This window comes from Artemia franciscana, chromosome 9 (genome assembly GCF_032884065.1).
Source record: "Artemia franciscana chromosome 9, ASM3288406v1, whole genome shotgun sequence".
NCBI classification, from domain to species: Eukaryota; Metazoa; Arthropoda; class Branchiopoda; order Anostraca; family Artemiidae; genus Artemia; species Artemia franciscana.
Genome location: NC_088871.1, coordinates 29,844,890 through 29,867,263, shown reverse-complemented (window position 1 = coordinate 29,867,263; position 22,374 = coordinate 29,844,890). Strand labels below are relative to the sequence as shown.

At 37.8% G+C, this 22,374-nt stretch overlaps 2 protein-coding genes across 4 annotated transcripts in view; one reads left to right on the top strand and one right to left on the bottom strand.

The window, feature by feature from the left end:
- The window catches only part of LOC136031259 (short-chain dehydrogenase/reductase family 42E member 1-like), a 443,764-nt gene that overhangs the window by 173,549 nt on the left and 247,841 nt on the right, over positions 1-22,374 (bottom strand). The gene's annotated exons all lie outside the window — the stretch shown is intronic.
- The window catches only part of LOC136031253 (ribokinase-like), a 45,886-nt gene that overhangs the window by 12,718 nt on the left and 10,794 nt on the right, over positions 1-22,374 (top strand). For 2 of the 3 annotated variants that reach the window (XM_065710667.1, XM_065710670.1), the window contains 2 exons: positions 4,021-4,315; positions 13,468-13,559. In XM_065710667.1, coding sequence (XP_065566739.1) covers positions 4,021-4,315; positions 13,468-13,559 — 387 coding nt within the window. The remainder of the gene's footprint in view (positions 1-4,020; positions 4,316-13,467; positions 13,560-22,374) is intronic. The other variant, XM_065710669.1, reaches the window with a different exon arrangement.

Sequence of the window (22,374 nt, the reverse complement as noted above, 5' to 3'; positions counted from 1 at the left end):
TATAGATACTACCATTTGTCATGTTGTTAAAGCGGTCTCCAAACTCAGCCCTAAAACTGTAAACATAAAGTAAAGCAGATTTTGTTAAATAAAAATTAGACAATGTAGTGGGTGAGCTGGCACTGTCTTGGTTCAACCATATCAGTATAACTGTGAGGAGCGGGCACCTGTTTTTCTAGCACCGTCTCGGCCTCACAAGATGGCACTTGATTTAACAGATTGATTAACAATTCCACTTTGAGGTCGAGATCCCTTGCAAAACTATCTAGATAAAAGTTAAATGAGAGTATACTAACAAGGCCTGCTCCCACACTTAAAACCCCCTCGCGTTCATTTTCCTGTAACGGCTTGCATGAATTATCGCGAAATTACAATTGTAATGCCAGCATGTGAGCTTAGGAATTAATAAGGGCCTATTAGCTCAATGAAACGCTTCGAATTTCATCGTGAAAAAGAATTTAAATGAGGCTGGAAAAAATAATATTAGTCCGGCAATGTTTGAGAGGGGACGCTTCCTTATGCTTAAGAACGAGCGTTCAGAGCTAGAAGAAATACACTACAAACTAAAGGTGTCATGACCAGAAATTATATCCTACATGGACCCCCAAAGAGACTCTTAGTATCAATAGACTCGATACTAACACCTAAAGGTGTAATGACTAGAAATTATTCCATACACGGATCTCCAAAGTGAACCTTCGCACCCATAGACCGTCCACAGCCAATTAAGAATTTAAGAGCCATAAAATGCCCCATAAATGTGGGTAAAGTGTCCCCTCTTTACACCTCAGCCATTATAATGTTTTAAAGAGTCTTGAAAAATACATTCGGAGGGAATTTCAGTGTCCGTTGGCGCTTCCCCTTCACCAAAGAATTTCACCGGCAAATCCTTGAGCCATGCTGGGACATCATAGTTGGCCTGGAAAAAAGTGACAGTTGATACCCCCTGAAACACTTATGATTATAAGCTGAAGCGGAATTAATATTAGGCTGAAAAAGAATATTATTCTAAGGGCAATTGGCTCCTCAAACACATCTCTCTGAGGAATGGTCCCCTTTCAACAGTAAAACGCTAAGTTTTCAGCACTAGAATACACGGTTTTAAAAAAAAACACCTTAGAGTTAATCTTCAGAAGAATGCATTTCCTTTAGGATCGATAGGGCCACTCATAGAACCAGCAGGATTCTACTTATTTTCCTATGCTGGAAAAAAAATAACCTTTATGAAATATCAGTAATTTTTACTAACGTTAGGGTTGGCATCTCGCATGACGAGTATGTTCTTCTTATGTTGGATGGCTGAAGAGGGCGAGTCCTCCCTCTTTTGTTGTGGTGCCGGGAAAGATCGTGCATTCTCGCCGTGCATGGTCACCGGTGGTTTCGAAAGGTTGGCAGTAGGAGCTACGTCTTTGCTCAACCTTGCCTTCTCTGGGGTTGGGGGGCATCGGTCAGAATTTCACTTAAAAAGAAATTAATTCTTAGTTTTTCATTTAGCGAAAAACTTCATCTTATTTGATCTTTTATGGAAATTAGTTTACATTAAAAGGGTATATAGATGATTGAAATACATGGAAATGAGTGAGTGTTTAAGAATCATGGAATATAGTCTTCAGAAACAACCCTATTGCCCCATACCCGCCTTAATGGGGTGCATTAGGTGGAAACACATTTTCAATCGAATAAAAATCTGTGTTTTCTTGTGCAAACAACATTTTTATGTTCAGTCTAGCCTAGTGTTTATCCTTAAGTATATGACACTTACACAGTTATTTGATGCAAGGATTTAATTATTTAATTAGATTATTACCGTCTAATGCAGATGTTTCAAGCGCCCCTTTTTAGCAATCAACAAGCGTGTAATAACTTATGCTTGCCCCCCCCCCCCTCATCGAATAGATGTTGACCTGTTAAATTGGACAAGTATTTATAAGGAAAAACATCTTCATTCTAAATAAAATATGCGTTTTCTTGTGCAAATAATATTTTTATGTTCAGTCTAGCCCAACGTTTATCCATAAATATATGAAACCTTTGAATAGTTATTTTATGCAAGGATTAATTTTGTTTAGCTAGCCAATTTACCGTACATTGCAGGCATTACAAGCGACCCTTTTTAGCTATTAACTAGTGTTTAATACCTAATATTTGTCCCCTTCTCTCTTATCGAATAGATGTTGACCGATTAAATTGGACAAGTATTTGGAAGGAAACACCTTTTCAATCGAATAAGAATCCATGTTTTCTTGCCCAAACAATATTTGTATGTTCAGTCTGGCCCAATGTTTATCCTTAAATTTATGACAATTTTGCATATCAATTTGATGCAAGGATTCAATTTGCTTAGCCAGACAATTTACCGTACAGTGCAGATGTTACAAACGACCTTTTTAACAATTAACTAGCAAATAATAACTTATGTTTGCCCCCTTCATCGAATAGATGTTGACCGGTTTAATTGGAACTACTCGTATTTGAGTATACAAAAAAGGCTACTCACACCTCTGACGAATCAAAGATTTATTGTAAAAAAATAATAATAACTCTACAATTTGGTTAGAAAAGAAGTATCTTTATTTGTGATCTGCTTGTTCTGCTTGAGTGATAATATAGGATTTGATCTACCAAATAAATGGGAAAACAGTGAACATAATTGTACAACGCTAAGGTTCTGGCGACACGCAATAATTAAGACTTTTCCCATGTACCTGTTTATAAAATTTTAATTTGAATGTTGGAATATGCTTCAAAGCCGTTTAAAACGAGATAAGACTTTTACAGTAAAGCATATTTTGACGCGATAAAACTTAGATAAATTTACAAGTGATACGGGGCTTTTTATGACGGAAGGAATGGGGTTTTACTGGCTATTGCATGTAGAGATTTATAGTAGGTTAAATTTGAGTATAATTTCCCCTGTTTCTTCGATGGGAGGATGAGGTATATACATAGAGACTTACCTGTTGGTATCTTTGAGACATATCCATTTTTAAAATCAAGTTGTATCTTCAAAATCTAATACAAGACTGATGAAATTTTCATTATAATACCTGGTTTTATACCCCTGATGACAATAGAAAATTTTCTGGTCCCACTAGCAGAATAACCTAGAAAACTAGAAATTCACTAGCAGAATTTCCTAGAAAATCAGTAGTGGATCGCGTGAAGCTTCTGTTCCTGGAAATAGCGGGACACTCTTTGTTTGTCCTGCTAGTATAATATCATGCTTTTCTCCCTAGAAAATCAATAGACATCTAGACTGTATTCTATTTCTCCTAGAATTAGCAGTAAATCGCTTGTTTGCAGACAGCAAAAGGCTATGTTTATTGTGAACCATGAAAGTATTGGGTTATAATAAATTTGAACCATATTTTTACTTTAGGGAGCCCAGAAGGATTTTTCCTACCTCTCATAGGTTTTTAAACATAATAACCGAAGAAAACATTACATAATGTCTACGTTTGCATCTTGACTAGTGGACTCTAACAAGTCCTATTACGTAACAACCAAAGTAAACACGATTCGGTCGTGCCCTGGAGGTTTCTCCTGGCCCTCTCGGGTTTTCAAACATAAGAGGCACCTGCATCTCTTATAAAACATTCCCTATTAGTTAACACGCACCTTTATCTCTTAGAAAATTAGTAACAGCTGTGTCTTGAAGAAGTTTCTTTTGAAAAAGAGCATTAGTACTGGGATTTGAAGGGGATACTGGGCGGTTCGACTTGAAGGTTGGTCAATACTAATAACCCCAAAAAGGAAGCAAACAGCGCTTTTTGAAGATTTTTGCTACAAGCCTCTTAAATAGCGAATCGTCGTCATATTTTTTATTTGCTTTTTTTGTTAAACAAGAACAATGTTAAATCTTGCTTGTATTATTTTAGAAAAAAGTTGCTTTCGTCAGCTAAATTTCTTGTGCGTTTGATTATGTTTCTATGATGACTAATGTTTATATATAAGTGTTATGTACTATCGTCTAATGAATAAGGAAAGGCTCTGCCAAGCTCATTGTCAATTTTATTTTAGCTTGGCCCTGTTAACGACCCTCTAAGTAGGATACACATAGAGGCATTGACTAAAAATGGGGTTCAACGCCGGTTATTTCATTCGAGTCAAGACCAGACGGGTAGTGCAATAATTATGGTTGATAAAGATGCCGCAAATGCTATGACCTCTGTTCTTGGTGCAAATGCAGACCTTAAACCAGATGAAATTGATTCTGTAGCAGAATCTATTCAAGGGGCTGATGTTCTTGTTGCTGCTCTTGGAATTCCACTCAAAAGCACTATTGTTGCTCTAAAAAAAGGACGCAAACATGGGAGTTGGTATCGTAAATTTCAAAACATAGCCTGCACTTTACTAGTGAAATTAAACTATGACCTATTTGATGTTTGGAGATATAGTGACTAATCTGCTTTAGGGGCTCTGGAGTTTACGCTTAGCAGGCATAGCGAACTTTAATTAACTCGGAAGCATAGGCTAATGACTTGACAATAATTGGTTCGACATTTTCACAACTTTTATAAATTATTAACCGGTTTTGGGATATCCTCAACTATCCATAAAGTGATAGGCAGACCTTTACCGTTCTTTTTTTGCCCTTATGACCCTCCATAGCTCTGAATCATGATATCTGAACAGCTACTTGTCTCTGAATAAGTGAGCGGTTCAATGAATATGCCTCCAGCCATGAAATGATCCATGCAGTCCTAAAGATAAGGGCCCTCAACTATGCAAATTGCACATTGTTCACAGATAGGCTTTAAAGCCAAAAAAAGCGGGCTTGTTGATCTATTCTGTCCAATTCGTGCGAAACTAAAAGGGATCGTTCCCTGGGCTTGGGAACTTCAACGTCTTGTTGGAAAAAGGTAGACTGGTAGGGGGCCTGAAACTGAGCCGAAAAAAAGCTATTTCAGATTGGTTTGAAACTTTCATTCGTAGGTGTCTGACACAAACATCTCCTATGGTAATAAAACAAGTTAATTTGGGGGCACAGACCTCCCAAAACTCTGGCTGAAATAGGAGCCCTAAATCTTTGTGATCTGCTTTAACTTATATCCTGTGCTCCTTAGACCAAGGTAAGCCCAATGCACAAGGAAAATTGTGTTTTAAAGTGTCATTTTGCCAATAAACTGGGCTTTAAAAACAAAAGGGCCGGAAAACTTGTATTAAAGCTCCTAATCGAAAAATATCCTAGTGTGTAAGTAAAAAAAGGATATTGGCTGAGGGTCCCTAAGCATGGGCCAACAAACCTTTTTTGACCGGCTCCAAACTTCTATCTGTAGCTTTTCGGACCAAGGAAACCCTAATGGAAGAAACACCGTTGGTTATGCCACTTTTCTCCTGAAATTGGCCTTCGAACTGTCTTTTTTTTATCAGTTTGGAAGTTATATTCGGATGTATTTTGGCCAAGGGCGCTGCAGTGTGAAAAAAAGAAAATGGTTCTCCTGTAAAGGGATAGTTTTTTCCAATATAAAAATATATTTTTGGGGTAGGGTATGGGTTTCCAAAAAATGAGGCCTGAAAATGAGCAAATAAACTAAAAACTGTTTATATCAGATGGGTTTAAACATCTGAACTGCCCCCTCCCCGAAAGTATTTTTTAAATAGATCAAAACCTGTATCAATAACTCCTTGTGTCATGAGAACCCAGATACCCAAATAAAGGTGAAAATACAGGTGCGTTTGCCCAAAAATTGGGTCCAGATACCTTTTTGTCTGAAAACTCTAAAAGCCTGCACCAGTAAGTCCATTAGCCAGGTAGAGCCAACGTGAAAAATAAATTGGATGATGACCATAACACCCCGAAAAGGGCCAAAAAATTGTAGCCGGTACGTTAAAAACTTATATCCTTAACTCCATGGTCCGAGAAAACCAGAAGCATAATAAAAATGAAATGAAAATCTAAGACGAATCGGAAACTAAGTCAAATTGAAACCTAATGGAAATGCTTACAAATAAAAAGGGGGATTTCATTTGTAGTTTACTGAAAACAAGATGTATCATGACCACATTTTCTTCTCTCGTCATAATATAAAAAGAATAAATCAGCAATTATTCAAACTTCCAGCACTCGTTTGTTTATACTTAATTACATTTTGAACAACAAATTAGGTTTCATTAGGGTGATAAGCAGTAAATTTTCATCAACGGTTTCTTCTTTAAAACACTTCTTCCAAATGTATAACAAATCAGTTGGTCAATGCGCCAATTCAAGCTAAAAAAGTCGCCCGTTGAGCAATATTGCTACCCTAATTAATATTGCCCCTTGTTGTAGTGTTCTTGGTTTGCATAATCTTTCTTTTTCTTGCTACTTGGGTAGAAGAGCTAGGCTGGTTATTGTAAACGTTTATTGTCCGACAAATGACTGTGATGGCTGATCGAAGTCCACGTTTGAGAAACTAAGATCCTCCCCTTTAATATTTGCCCGTTAAATTAGTGCTGTGCTTTAACTGTAACACGAATGACGCTTCTTCAGCATTGCTTCTAATTTGTCAGTTATTTTTGAAGATTGCTGAAGATCCTGTCAGTAGAACTCGATCATGCTTACATATGCCAATCAAGTAATGTATTTAACCTGGATCAGATGGTTTCCGTTACAGATATACAGGTGTCACCTCTCCATGTTGTAACTTACCTTAAACTCTCAGACCACCTTTCACTATCCATATTACTTTCGTCTTTTTGTTCTCTTTTCACTCCTTTTTCATAGTCTCGTCAACCGAATCGCTCTTCACTATAGGGACTGAAAAAATATCTAACGTGAACTCTTCATAACTTTTATTCACTCGCCTAAAAAAAGAAAGAAAAAAAGAGTCTATACTCCACTCCAACTGCTGATGAGAAACTCGCAAGTTGATAGGAGCAAGATGTGTGTTATTTAATATTTATTTTGCTCAGGTTTTCACTGCCCTACGATGGGCAGAAAAAGCTGCCGTGGCTCTCAGTCATAATCGTCGTGGTGTTACAAAGTATTGGCGTAACAAGCTATTTCTTTTTGAAGCTTGGAAAAAAAAATCCAATGTTGATTGCAACTATGTACCGCCCACATTCTGAGCGGGTTTGTGATATCTTTCTCTCTGCCAAAAGAAGGTCCACAAAAGAATCAACTTCCCGTATGTACCAATTAGTTGAAAATACTTCTCACTAAGATTCTAAATCTCAAACTTCTATCTGCTGTATGGTTTTAAGAGAGGGTCCCACTACCTGCTTATCTGCCCCAGACATTTGGCGTAAGTGCTCTTCACATTCTCCATAATGGTGAGCTGGTAAATTATATTGCTTTTCTCATAGATAGATGATTATTGCATAAAGAGATCTGCCTTCTTTCTTCTCAATCGGAGATCAATCCGCAATTCTAAAGAAAGGAAAACTTGCCACTGATGGCACTGAATGCTGTTCATTCCACCCGTAACAGTTACAACTAAGTTTTGCAAGCTTTCAGATGAGTGATCATTTCAATGCGAAGTGATATGTTCCAAACTATCAAGGCAAATTCCAAATCTCGTCTCGGATGTTCTCAAGCTTTGTCGGCTAGCGTGAACGCATTGATTGATTCTGATGGGTCAGGCAAAAATATTGTGTTAGCAGTTTACGATCTGCTGAAAGCATCTGACTCTGATTTGCGTGGCTATGTTAATTCATACCGCAAAAAGTGGGACCAGCCCTTCTTATATAATTACCCTTTAGTCAGGGAGCCACTCAACGAAAATGTGTCGGGTAGGTGATCAGTGAGCAGCAGAAGGTTTGACAACGGAATATGGGGTAATCGATAGCGCTGATCACGAAAATGGGCGTTATATACTCGGCCGGGGGGTGCTTGACCGCGAAAATTGAAAATTTCGTGTTTTTTTACTATTAAATCACGTTTCGGAAAAATTTCTACAATGATCGCCAAATCTTTCGTAACTGATGCCAGAAGTGACGAGTACAGTAGGGACCATCGCGAATGACCTTGAAACTTGCAATTTTAATTTTTTTTTTATTCGCGCTGGAAAAGATTTCGTGCCTAGATCCAGCTGGTAGTGGATAGTTTTATTATCTCAGACAGGAAGATTGCCACTATACTCAACAATGACCTTGATTACAACTCTCTTTCATTCCTAATCAGAATTATTAGTAAACTTGACAAGATTATTATTCAATAAGCTTGAATAAACAAAAAAAAGACTACTATACTAACACCTGCTACGGATTTCGTGAACGGCACTTGTTACTACAAAAGTTAAAAAGTAGCTCAGCATATCAAATTATCCATCAAGCATATCAAACTCGTCCATAAAACACTTCCCACCACAGTCACAAAGTAAATTGCAAGGTCTATTTCCAGCACATGAACATTTTTTTGTACAGCGCTTGCACGAGCAGTACTGGGGGACCACACCTTCTGGAAATGCCTGAAGGGTATACACAACTGGCCTAACCCCACCGTCTTGAAACATCCAGCCAAATTGCAGGGGATCCAGAAACTGTGGCTTTGCTCGATTTGCTTGCAAAAAAATGTCCAACTGCAGGTACACGCGCTTAGCATGACACTCAAAGGCAGCGTCAGATGGTGGCAAATACTTAAGCTCCCGCTTTCGAGGGCACAAATGCACTCTTAATTCATTAAGAGAGGTAAAGTGGTCTGGGTCTTTTCCGTATGAGGCAACAACGACCTTTTTGCAAATCACACTGAATTTTTCTAGAACCGCAGGGTCGAGCTTTGACTTCTGTATCTCTTGGACAAGCAAAGCAATCGGTTTCTCCAATCCCCATTTCTCGACAGCCTTGGCCACCACTCGTTTTCCTTTAGAAAACATGAAACCCACGGTATCACACCCTGAAAGCGTATGAAGAAGGCAGATGGAGTGAACAAAATCGTTCGGTAAATTGCTGCAAAGCCGATGTATAGGCACTAAATAGCTGTGGAACCTGACATAAACTTTCCGCTTTTCACAATTTGGGTGGTTCCCAAGGAATAACTTGTAGTGATATAGCAAGACGACAACTATGTCTGTGTCATTCGCATCGACCAAAACGACATCGAAACCCCTCTCCAAACAGTCCAACATGTGTAACACAACTCTTGTATCGGCCTCTTCATGGGTACAGCTCAAACGCTCTTCAAAGTTTGTATCAGCATTTCCACTTCTGTTGAGCATCACCATTCTCATCCGGTCTCGAAAGCCTCCTGAGAGGTCCACAGTGAACCCTGCTTGCAGCAGGTGAACTGAGTTTTCAAACTCACCGAATAGAAACTCAATCAGTCTTGCCTTTGTCTTGGAATTTGAGAGCAACGAGTTCCAGTCATCTAGGTTTAAGTGTCTACCTAGAGCTACCGGAGACCTGTTTGAACATCCTCGCTGCTCATGGCAACCACCGCAGTCCTTTAGGCAGATCACCTTGCCTTCTTCGTCGGAATATCCAAAAATCCCATCATATCTATCTGCAAGGACGTGCAGCTCCTTAACGTTGCTGTTGAAAGACACAAGCGTAGAAAATGTCCGTTTTCCATAGCTCTCAACGGTTTCCGATGGATTTGGTGGATGTCTTCTGAGGTAGGGCATCAAGTCTACCACCCTTGAGTGAGTCGACTCACTGCTAATCTCGAGGTTAACGGGCCACTCGCTCAAGCTGATTTTTGTTTTCAAATACTCCAGAAGAGCTGACTTTGTTCCTGTCCGAAGCACAACCATTCCAGATATGGCACTTCTCTGGAATATAGAAGGTGCATATGGAAGAAGCTCATGGGAAAGCAAATTCTTTAGATGGTGAAGTCCTCTTTCGCCTGTAAAGTCAACACTCACCAATACCCTTTTGACCGTTTGAAGTTCAACATTGGTAAGGCTATTTACAGCACTAGAAGTATTGGTTGCTTTTTTCTGTTTCGCCTTCTCATTATTCATGACCTTTACTTTGCTAAAGGCACCTTTTTCACCGTCCAAGTAGCGATCAACCGCTCCGCTTCCAACAGATCGCACACTGAGGAGATTGTCAGCTATCTCACTATCAACTGTCTCAAGCGTATAAATATTCAGCATATCTTCGTCAGTGGATCGAAAGGGATTGAGCCTGGCTTCCAGAACAGACTTCACTTTATCAACAGCCATGTGTTGCCGCAGAACGAAGGAAGGGTTATCTTCGTGGTGAGAGGAGTCAAACTCAGTCTGGGGAACAATGCGTAGCATCTCAGTGAATGTAGACGAGACTGAGGCACAGAACGGAAGAGTTAAAGTCCACTTCACCAGTGCCAACTCATTCATGGTAATACCCGTCATTCCACCTTCCGTTTTTGAATCTAAATTAATGGTAGATTCTGCAGCATGGTCTGGGGATATGCAGTTGAATTTTGCATTCCTCCTCTTCACATTGAACAGTCCATTGTGGAATGCCTGATCTACTTCTTGAGGTTAGCCCTGCATCTCAGCCAGGTACTCAATCAAGCAAGTGCCATACTTATAGTGACCACATGCAACTAAATAAGGAAGCATTTTGCTAGCTCCTTCAAGATGGCCATCCCAGTCACCAGATCTTTCACTGTACAATAACTGCCACAAAACCAGTACCATTTCTTTGTACTGCTTCCAGAACTTGTGGGTTTTTGAGCGTGCACGAGAAGTCTCGAACCTTTCTAACCACGGGGACAATGCGGTAAGTTTTTCCTTTAGACAGTTCAAGTTCTCATCACCCTCTCTTGAGATCTTCAAGTTTTGCAGTAAATCTCCCATTTCTTCAAAGATAGTGATGCACGATGAATCGTCTGATTCTGCGCAAAAATTTTCGAAAGCTTCCCAGTACAGAATGGATATTGCCTCGAGGACTAACGTATGAGCAGCGAGAGCTTTATAGTACGGTTTACCACTCATCACTTTCTTTGCGGTTCCTTCCAATAGAATTCCAGTCTCGTAAATCACCTCTTCTAGACCCGAGCACTTCATTATATGACCGATGGCACCCATGAAGTTCATTAAAATATGAAGACCGGCCATTCTGAGGACAACATCAGAATATGCTTCAGGATTTCTGACTCTCAGAGCATGAACGATTTCATATACGGCCTGGTCACATGTGACGACGGTGTAACTCAGTCCCAGTTCTCTGGCAGTTTTCTGGAAAGACTTAATGACTTCTTCCACGACTGCTGGGTTCGAGGGAGAGTGGGGAACCACTGGCAGGTATCCGATCCTGGTAACAGGAATATCAGCCTTACAGCCATACACTGCTGAGAAACACTTGAAACCAAAATATGGTTGAGATTCTGCCGAGTCACTTGATACATTAATGAGCTGCGCCGGCAAAGCTCTACAAAGAAGCCAGATCGTGAAAAAGTCTGAAACGGGAACTTTCTGGTCACCTGACAAACCAATGAGATCGCTGCATTTATCGGTCGCCTCTATTTTTCTCTTGAGGTACATCTTCCCAAACTTTCCAGGCTGAATCAGATTTGAAGACGACAGGGAAGGGTTTCTGTTCCAACTTTTCTTCAAAAAACACGCTTTCTTTAGTGGGCCGTCCGTGTTTGGTTGCATAATGATGCTTGTCGTAATATGTGACGTCGAACCGTCAGACGTCTCTTCCCGAAATAAAAGTACTCTTAAGCAAAATGTAACAAAAACCCTATTATTCCTTTCGAAAATTGCTCCAAGGACACCTGAAGAAGAAACAAAACTGGAAGATAGGATTCAGGTTGCTGTATACGCGAAGCGGCAACGGCGTTTTTTGTCGGCACATTTTTGAGTCCGTCGGCACAAACTGGACGCCCCCCCCCCCAAAAGCTAAACGGCTAGTGACGCCCCTGATGGTATCTGATACCACGGTCTAAAGTCGTTTTCGTAGTTACCGAAGTATCTGATACCCTGACGCATTCACACTGGATAGATGCCGCTGCTTATCCGAGCTAAAAATTGGGTCAATCCGCTTTTCTGTCAATAGTTCAAAAACGAGAAGAGTTAGAGAATTTCTGGATCAGTCATTTTGTAGGACAATAAATTTCCTACAGAAGCCATTAAAAAAAAATACACCTCAGTCAGGCAAATTTTCAAGATGGATCAAGATTAATCCAAAAGAGAGATAAATTGTGTTAACTTTTTCGTCGAAATTTTGTGATTACAACTGAACGGCAAAAGATAAAAATGTTTTGAAAAGAGAATATGATTCTTTATATAATTACCTTCGATCTGAGGTATAGCTGAACAATTTTGGAGTAACCTGTAATTTTTTATCGATTTTAATATAATTTTTGCCAGTTAAGATGGATTTTTAGGGAATTTGAAGAAATGTGGATGTCGCACCCATTTGTCGACTATATAACGCCGATTTTCGTTTTCAGCATGGTCGATTGCATTAGATTGCACACTCAAACCTTCTGCTGCTTGCTGATCACCTCAATCCTTAAATATCAACATTTCTCTCGTGTGGCTCCCTGACTACTTTGATATACGGACTCTCGTCTTAAACTTTATCTGACAATTCACTATTCAGATGAAGCTGACCGATCCCAAGTGTTCTATACTGTTTTTCACTACCCACCTATCCTTGATACTTTTGTGGACGTCGAGAAATGTACCCATCAAGATGCCATTTCTTCCCCTTTACTCTTCAAAGTTAGAATTCTTGATTCGAAGTGGACTGCTCCCTCGTCGTTTATCCTTTTCGTCTTAATTCGTCGCTCGTACGCTATACAGACAATATTTTGAATTCGCGCTCGTATTATTTAGGGCATGAACAAGGTTTTAGCAGTGCCAAAATTTGAATTTGCGAATATTATAATCGAGTTCAATGGTCATGTTTTACAGAATATGCACAGAAAGGAGATAGAGATCAAATACTAAGGGCTAATCTAAGGGCTCATGTGCTATTTCGGAAAGTTTTTTTTATTCTTGAAGCATTGTTCTGCAAAGTTGAATTTCGATTTGAAGAGTGGCTCTGAAAGGTGGTAGCCTTCGTCAAGCGTAGGGTAGCTATGTGCATACGCTAAAGTTTCACTTTTTTTCACCAATGCTTTAATAACAATTGCTGAAACACAAGGAAAATAGGCATTGAGTAAAAAATATTTTTCATAAAATCTCAATATTTCAAGAGCTTATTGATGCCCATTTGCTTTAAATATTAAAATGTTGAGCCCAAATGCTTTAAAAGCCAATCGGCAAATAAAACGTTTGAAGTTGCCCGTTAAATGCATTTATTGCACTCATGAATACTTTCAGTAAATTACTATAAAACGTTGTCACAAAGAGGCAGTCCTTCCAAAATAATGTGGAATAATTTGTGCTCGTTTTAAGTTTGTTGAATTGCCTATGTAGGCTCCAGGCCGGCTGAAGGTAAGTTTTCAGTTGCAAACTCATATTATTATTCTGCTAATATTCTGAATGCTTTTGCGGGTTGATCACGTGCTTAATTTGATTTATATTTATAGGGTCGCTTTTTACTAAGTTATCGTTTAAAATTAATGTAAGGATTAATTTTGTCGTTTAAATTTATCTATATTTTCAGTCAAGATAATTTTCAACGCCGCTCCTGCCGCTTCAAACCTGCCTTCCGAAGTTTATCAGCTTTCGTCAGTATTCTGCGTCAACGAATCAGAGGTTATTGTATTTTTTTATATTTTTTTTTCTCAAGTAAAATTTCCGGCAGTCTCAAATGGTGATAAACGGTAAGTAAAGAACGACCCTTGTCAGAAGTAACCGAAAGTGCAACAACAGCTATTTTCAAAAACAGTTTATATAACTAAAAAAGATTCAACTTTTGACACTGATTCCAATATAAAATGTATCAAGTTTATGGTTTTCTATAAAAAGTTGATCGCACAAGAGTTTTGTAGAATTTGAAAATTTTTAGAAAAGGATAAAAAATACCTCGTGAAAGTAGGTTTTTTAAAAGTTGATTATTTAAACGCGTAATTATTCATAATTTTCCCTAGATAGGATCGTATGGTAGAAGCTGTTATAGAATACGAGGAGAGCTCATTCAAACTAGGCCTTTGATTTTTTATGCCCTTTTTACGGAGCTAGAAGACCACCACTCCACCGTGCCGTTTACGGTCATTAAGTGACTTGATTTTATAATTTCGGTCATAATAGGGGACAAAATGGTACTGAACGAAAACTTTGAGATATTTCTAAGAACATGTGCCCGAAGGGTGGCGGAGTCGCTAATAGTGTGAAAGGCTTCTTTTGAATGATTTGAGACATTTGGGATGTCATTTATTACTTACATTATTGCATAAGAAACTTCAAAATGCGTATGTTTGTGCTTGAGGGGAGGGTATTCAGGGGATTTTTTTTATGAGAGGAGTAGTGTAGGCCTCGATAAATATTTTTCAAAACCAATACTAACCAAGTTCCTGTGGCACGGTCCTTCAGATGAAGCTGGAAGTGTCAAAGAAGGAATTTAATCCTTGTTCCCTTTCAATTTGAATGAATGTATTTATATTGTGCATTAAGAATGGGTGCTGGAGGGGCGACACCGCTACTTTTATTGCAGAGATTTTGTGTATTAAATAAAATTTCTAGATTGATGTACTGAAATGCGCAGAATTGGGGGGGGGGAGGGTTGGTAGAGAGGATCTCCAATACATCTAAATTTTATTACAAGCCCCGCCTTTTGAAAATTGGAAGAGCAGGAAAAATGATCTCGCCTTAATAGACTGTCTTCTGCGTTGTTTTGTACCGCTGTTGAACAAAACAAGTTCTGTCTAGTTGGGGCAAAGCTTCACCAGTGAAAAATTGTTGTAGTTAAGTTGGTTAAGGTAAGGTATAACAAAGAAAGGCCTTGTCAACCAGTTTTCAAAAGCATACTCCTACACGACAGTAATTTTTATTGATATGTTTTGGGTTTCTTTGCTAGAATTTGTTTCTTCTTAGACAATCATAAGCAAAAATAGTATAAATAAGAAAAAAGAAGTGTTTCATATAAAAGCAAAGGGTGAAGCTAAAACTTAAAGCAAAAAGAAACTACGCTATGCCCTGCTCAATCTCCCTTATCTTTACGCTAAAGTTTAATTTTTACTTTCTTTGAAGTTAGGTGATTATACATTTTATTACTAGAAAATGATACAGCTGCTTGTTTACATTGCCTTTAAAAAAAATTTGATCTGAAAATTGTACTGGATGCCACGTATTTACCTATATAAACGTTTTCATTCTGGAACTGCTGACATAAAATATTTTCCTTTAGTATAAACATGATAACTGCGGGTAGTACGGAACTATTACTTTTAGTAATTTTTGAAAAAAGTAGTATTCTTTGAATACTTTCAGTGGTAGCAGCATTTTTTAAGACTATTTTGTTAAAGTTGCACTTTTTTTGTTCTAAAATTGTACTTTGTTAACAATGGTCATTCAAATTAACACGTAGCTATTTCTTGTCAACGTCGAATTATCGGTTTTTCGCTTCAATTCGTATCCACATTTAGGGATTTTAGAATTTTACAGTTGACTTAGCGATCTCAGAAGTGGTAGGAACTTCGAATGTATATCTAAGTATGACCTGATTGACAAGGTAAATATTTTCAAATGAACGAATTTGACAGCGCATATTGTAGTTCGAGTGGCAACTACTGCGTAACCCCCCGTCCAAAATAGTCATATATACTAGCTGATTCTTGGCTTGAGTTATCACTAAAAGCACTAAATGTTGGAGCTCTAACCACATAGTTATATCATCTGCAGTCGGTCACCTGTTAGCATGTTGTTCCTCTTTTGACATGATGCTTGCTGATGTAAGCTTGTTGATTAAATATCTAATGATAATATTGCACAGAACGTCTGTCTTTAAGATACTATCCATCTTGTCAGTTAGCGCAAAGTCTCTTGCACTGCAATCTCTTTCAGAAAGTGGACCATAAGATTTTCAGTTGCTAATTTTTGATAATGATAATATAGTGAACAGAATTCCATTTCTTGCTCTTAAGCTCAACCAGAATGTAATCACCAGCCTTGACTTTCTCAGTGTCAAATTGGAAGTTGCTGGTAGGGGGGTCGTCTTCAACGTCCATACTGAAGTCTGAAGAGTTGTTGTATACAGGCTCATCTACGTCAGAATCGTCACTCCAACTGCAACTCGTTACGAGAAACATGTCTTTTCTTCTTAGCCTTTTTACTTCTCTGACTTTCTTCTATTCCAGGTTTAGGGCTTTCTTGGTAGATGTAGCTTTTATCCTAGATGTAATGCGTTCTTTTTCAGAGGTGTCAGAGAGCATTCTGACTTTTTCATATTTTTTTCCTGTTGATTTTTCGTGTTTAGCCTTTTGGAAAGGGGTTTGCATGGAAGATCTATTTTAACGGGTCATCTGGTGACCGTTGCTTCTCATTTAGAGACAGAAACTCTTCTGCATCTGTTTTGGGTTCCATATTATAGATGGTGTCTAAATGTCGCAAAGGACCTGCGTTGAGCATAGAAACTTCCCTGGTAAGTGCTTCACTAGATGTGATAGTCATTCTGTCTGAGACAATTGACGTTGGGTAGAGCCAACTTGTTCTGAATTCACTGATTATATTCTCAGGAATGAAAGCCTTTGGATATGCTTTACCAAGCTGCTCAATAATGTTAAGCACTGATATAGTTTTATATTTATGGGGGTCATAAAACTTGTTGCTTCCTGGTTGTTGTAGGCCTTAAGGCACACCATGACTATCCTTTCTAGAGGTTGTAGTTTGTGATTAGTGTGGGGGGGGTATTCAAAAGAACTACATCATTATTTTTAGCTAGATCAATCAATTAAATGGTGTATCGGATGATCTGGTTGTCTATTTTCAGAAGTACTGGTGAATCTTTGGAGGGTTTGACTTGATTGATAAAATGCAGCAAGTAAAGCAAAAAATGGGAGACGGTCATCCATCCAAATGCATTTTCTGAGCCGATCATGATGGTTTCTGGTAAAGTTTCCTTGAGTAAAATTTTCAGACGTTGTTTTTCCTGGGGATGTAAGTAGAGGAGGGACTGTGTTCCCAATGCATTAACACCAGCAAAAATCGTGGTCAACTGACCTCTTTTTACTGACGCGACCTTCCCTACTTACTTATGGACTCGCTATGCAAAGATCTTACCAAGCTTGTGTATGTTTTCAGACCCAATTCGTCAACATTCCAAATGTCTTGTGCTATGAATATGCGTTTACCTAGGCCTCGCTCCAGGTTGTTAAAGAAAGCTCCTACACTGTGACGGTTGAAAGCAGTTTCCCGTCATAAGCTTGTACCTTCTGGCGTTCTTACTGATAGAGTTTTAAGGCGATCCTTAAAACCATGGTACCAATCTTTACCTGCAATTCCTCCATTGTCTCCACTACCATTGTACTTCCAGTTATTCGGTACTTTTATACTGTAAATATTGGCATAGTTACGTTGTGTGCAAATTTACGTGCTTCTAGGAAAGCACAGTCGAAATGCATGTCAGCTATCGTTTTCAAGTAAGTTTTTAGTCCTTTTTCTTGTTCCTCTATAAATATTTATCATGTTTTGTGACAGGATGTAAAGAAACTCAGGTCTAGACTTTGTACAGGAGTATTCAGCCTCTCAACTTTTTTCATGTAGTCTTGCAGCGTTCCTCTTGGGACAAATAATAAGAAAATACAACGTGAGTTTACGGCTTTTCTAGTATTCGTAATTAGGCGTAGGCCTTCAGACAAAAACTGAAAAAAATTCCAGATTTAATCGCCATAAAACATGATCTAATCTGATATTTTTGGTAAAAGTATTAATCAAGGTTAGACATTTTTAAAAATCCACCAGAAGTCCCCATAGGTTTTTATATTGAGATAATTTGCTTTGCCTAAACGTGGGCCAGTCACCCATATACCAATTTTTATATTTAGTTTTGTCCAACTTTAAAATTTTGAATTGAATTCTAAGAACTAAAAGCTTTTATCTTACCGTAATGTGATTTGTGTCAAATCGTTTTTATTGTGTTTATGTTTTCTGAAAGTTGGAAGTAGGATAGTGGGTCTATTTTAGTGTCGCAGGAAAAGTAGAACATGGAAAATTCTAAAGACCGAGTTTTAGCGAAATATAAAACGACAAGTCTCTAAAGACCTATATTCAAAGAACTTTAGGAAGCATTTATAAGTACCCCTTCCATCATAGAATCAGTAGCCCCCTCTAGACCTGCCTATGCCCATGCTTTTATCCGCCTATTCAGGGACTGTGCCAGAAGGGTGGACATGGTCCTAAAAGACAATGAAGATGTCTACCACTGTTGAAGGAAGTACAGGAACAAGAAACAAACAAGAACTTTTTTTCCCAGTTGGAATAAAATGTCTAAGGTTAGAAAACCTTCAATTTATTCGTTGACATATTACCTCCATTTATCCTCCAAAGAGTCAAAACATAAAATCATATGAATTGAAAAGAGAAGGGGATGGGCAGATTAAGGCATTTTGATGAACACTAATCTTTAGTTTGTCATAATCTTCTTATTACTTATTATAAAAAGCTACATAGTCGGACACAGATAATAAATACAAGATACAAATCCAAAATAAAATAATTAATGTCTAAATTTGTAGGTCTCTTAAAACTTCTATGAATGAAGTAAAAGCAGATTAATATCTTATTTGATCCAGGCTTACATAAATACAAAATATCAACCTATTAATGCTATTTCTGAGTGCTATTTCGAAATCTCAGCCATTTCCTGGTCTAATCCCATGTTTTTGTTCTATCCTATTTTATTTTATTTTTTTCTCTATTTTTCAGGTGTCTATTTTTCTTGTAATTCATTACTTCACTTTTGTCTTTTTGTTTATAGTGGATTAAAAATAAATTGTTATTATTATTAAATTTACTACTAAAAACTCAACCACCAGCTTTTACGCGGGGAGATACAATTGTGCCATCTATTTTTTTATGTCGCAGTTGGCAAGCTGTTTGGGTCCCAAAATTAGTTATAGTCAAACCACCGCATTACGTACAGGGAGACTCTGTTGAATCATGCGTTCTACTATTGTAAGATTAATTTAAAAAAAAAACTTTTCCCACAAGACAAATTTTTCAAAGGAAACTAAAGAGTCCCATTAAGCCAAGAATGAGCAAAAATAAAGTCAAATAATCTTCCAAGCGTAAAACTACCACAGATCACTATCAACAAAATACATGAAACTTAAAACGAACAGAAATTACTATAGATAGCCGATTCAAACTCAAAACAAGCAAAAATTAACATGAGTATGGCTGATAAACCCTATGCCTTCTCAAGACCCGAACACAATTTACGCTTTACTGAAAAAAAAAAAAATGGATTGTCAGTTAAATTGACATATACTGACATTTCTTCTTTAAAGTTTTGATAGTTTTTCATTTATGAAAGTAAGAAAGGTGAAAACATTTGAAACGTATTTATTTTCAGTAAAGCCAAACTTTATTCTGGTCTCGAGTCGACATAGGGAGTGGGGGGCCTGTTGCCCTCCAAGACATCAATGATATCATTTCCAGACCTTTCAATTACGCTGAACCAAATGGCTATCTCATAATTTCTATTGGATGTGTTTGGGGAAATGGTGGGCGTGGTAGGGGGCTAGTTACCCTCCAATGACTATTAAAAAGGGCACTGGCCCTTTCAATTTCCAATCGAATGAGCCAATTTCGAAGTTTCTACGACAACAAATTGTCATCTCAAAATTTCTGTCAGATGCATTACGGGAAAATTCAAGGTTTTGAGGGCTAGGTGTTATCCACCCTCAGATCACTCTGAATCTTGAAAAGGGTACTAGAACTTCTGATTAACTATCGAACGAGCCCCCTCCAAAGTTTATACGATAATCCTTTCTATGCATACTTTATATGCCCTTCAGGCATAACTTACCTTGCCCTGGGGGATGGGGGGGGGTGGTCATCCTCAAAATCATAATTTACAGCCGTTGCAGTAACGTTGAACAGAATGGCTGTCTGACAATTTTGATTGGATGTGTTTGGGGAAAATGGGGGGTGATGAAGGGGGGTTAGTTGCCCTCTAATCGCTTTCTATTAATAAAAAGGACACAGACCCTTTCAATTGCTAACCCAATGAGCTGTTTTCGAAGTTACTGCGAAAAGAAATGGCCGTTTAAAAATTATTATCAGATGCATTTCGAAACATTCCAGGTGCGGTGGGGGGTATCCAACCTCCGATTACTCTGAGTCTTAAAAAGGGCACTAAAACTTCTGATTAAGAATCTAATGAGCCCCCTTCAAAGTTTATACGATCGACCTTTCTATATATAATTTATGTGCCCCCAGGGTATAACTTACAACTTTTGCCCAGGGAGTTGTGGTGGGTTAGGGGTTGCCATCCTCAAAGACACTATTTCTGGACTTTTCAATTACGTTGAACAAAATGGCTATTAAAATTTTTATTGGATTTGTTTGGGGAAATGGTGCTTGTGGGAGGGGGGATATTAAAAGGGGATGTTAAAGGGGGATATTAAAATATTAAAAAGTGCACTGGTACTTTCAATTTTCCATCGAATCTTGAAAAGAGCACTTGAACTTCTGAATACCAATCCAATTTGATTCCTCCAAAGGTCATAAGATCACGCTTTCTACATATACCTTATATCCCCACAGGGCATAACTTTCAACCTTTGCCCTAGGGCTGTGGGGAGTTGTCATTCTCAAAGACATGATTTCCAGACCTTTTAATTATGTGGAACCAAATGGCTATCTCAAAATATTTATTGGATGTGTTTGGGTAATGGTGGGTATGGGAGGGGGTTATTTACCCTCCAATTACTTTCGACTATTAAAAAGGGCATTGGCTCTTTCAAATTCCAATTAAATTATCTGTTTTCGAAGGGGCTGTCCCCTCCTCAACGCCCCGCTCTTTACGCAAAGGTTTGACTCTTTCTCACAACTCTACTTTTTAAAACAATAAAAACTTTAGCATAAAAAGCGGGGCACTGAGGGGGGGGGGCAGCCCATTTCAAATACGGAATAATTTCTGTTCATTTTAAGTTTTAATTTTGCTCCTTACTTTCAGTTAAAAAATTCTTTTTTTATTTAATTTATGAACGTTTTTGAATTAATGCAGGTTTTGAATTTGCCTAACCGTACATGAATAATTATAACGAAATTTACCTATTGATTTTTCTTTTGTTAAACTAATAATAACCTCATAATAACCTAAATTTGATTTTTGTTTCAGTTGTTTAAGAATGACTCCTAAATCACAAAGGCTATTTAATTAGAATAATACCCTCTTTTAAAAGTTAAAAATGAAACTTCAGCGTAAGAGTGAGTTACCGAGGAGAGGCAACCCATCTAATATACGTCATACTTTCTGTTCGTTTTAAGTATATGTGTTGGTTCTTACTTTCAGTTGAAAAAAAACTTGTTTTTTATTTAATTGCTGATAGTTTTTTTAATAATGTTGGGAAATCCAACATCATGGAAAATACCCTTTCCCCGCAAGAAATTTCTCCATGGAAAGATTCTCCCACGTAACTTAAATCTACGATATTTGCGGAACTAAGGCATATTAACAAAACGGCCAAAGAGGTCGAAACTATTTCTTATGAAAATGAAAGTCACAAGTTGAGTAATTCTTAAATGACTGAAATGAATGAAAAAAAAAAGATCTTTAAAAGATATACGTAATGTTTTATTTTCGTTTCAAGTTTTAATGTTATTCCTTACTTTCAGCTGGAAAAAACTTGTTTTTTTATTTAATAACAACCACAAGCCGAACACATACAATATCTTTAGTTTATTATCACATAAAAATCATAGTTATGCTTAAGATAAAATTAAATGTTATCCCTCACTTTCAGTTGGAAGTAAAGAACATCGACCATTATTTTACAAAATTAGGGTAAAGAGCGATGTATTGACGAGAGGGTATATGAACTTCTTCATATACGTAATATGAGGGGATTCAACCCCTCGTAAACACCTCGCTCTTTAAGCTAAAGTTTTCAATTTTTAAAGAATAACCCCTGAATCACAAAGGCCGTTTAATTAGCTCTTTTGAAATTACTAAAGATACTTTAGCGTAAAGCGAGGTATTGACGAGGGGACGAACCCCCTAATATACGTAATAATTTCTGTTCGTTTCAAGTTTTAATGATGCTCTTTACTTTCAGTTGAAACAACTTGTTTTTTGTTTTTTTTATTTAGTTTCTGATCTTTTTTAAATGAAGCTGTGATATCCAGCATCCCCTTCATAGAAATTATCTTCCCCCATGTAAAACTTCCCCATGGGAAAATCCTCCCACGTAACCCAATCCCTTCCAACAGAAAAAAATCCCCGTAAACATGTCTGCATACTTACCAATAACAAATACTATATGTAAACAATGGGCAAAGTTCATAACTTACAGCCCTTCCCTCGGGGACTCTGGGGGATTAAGTCGTCCTCAAAGGCTTAGTAATCAGATATTTCGACTATGCTGAGCAAAATAGCTATCTAAAAAATTTTATTCTGTGACTTTGG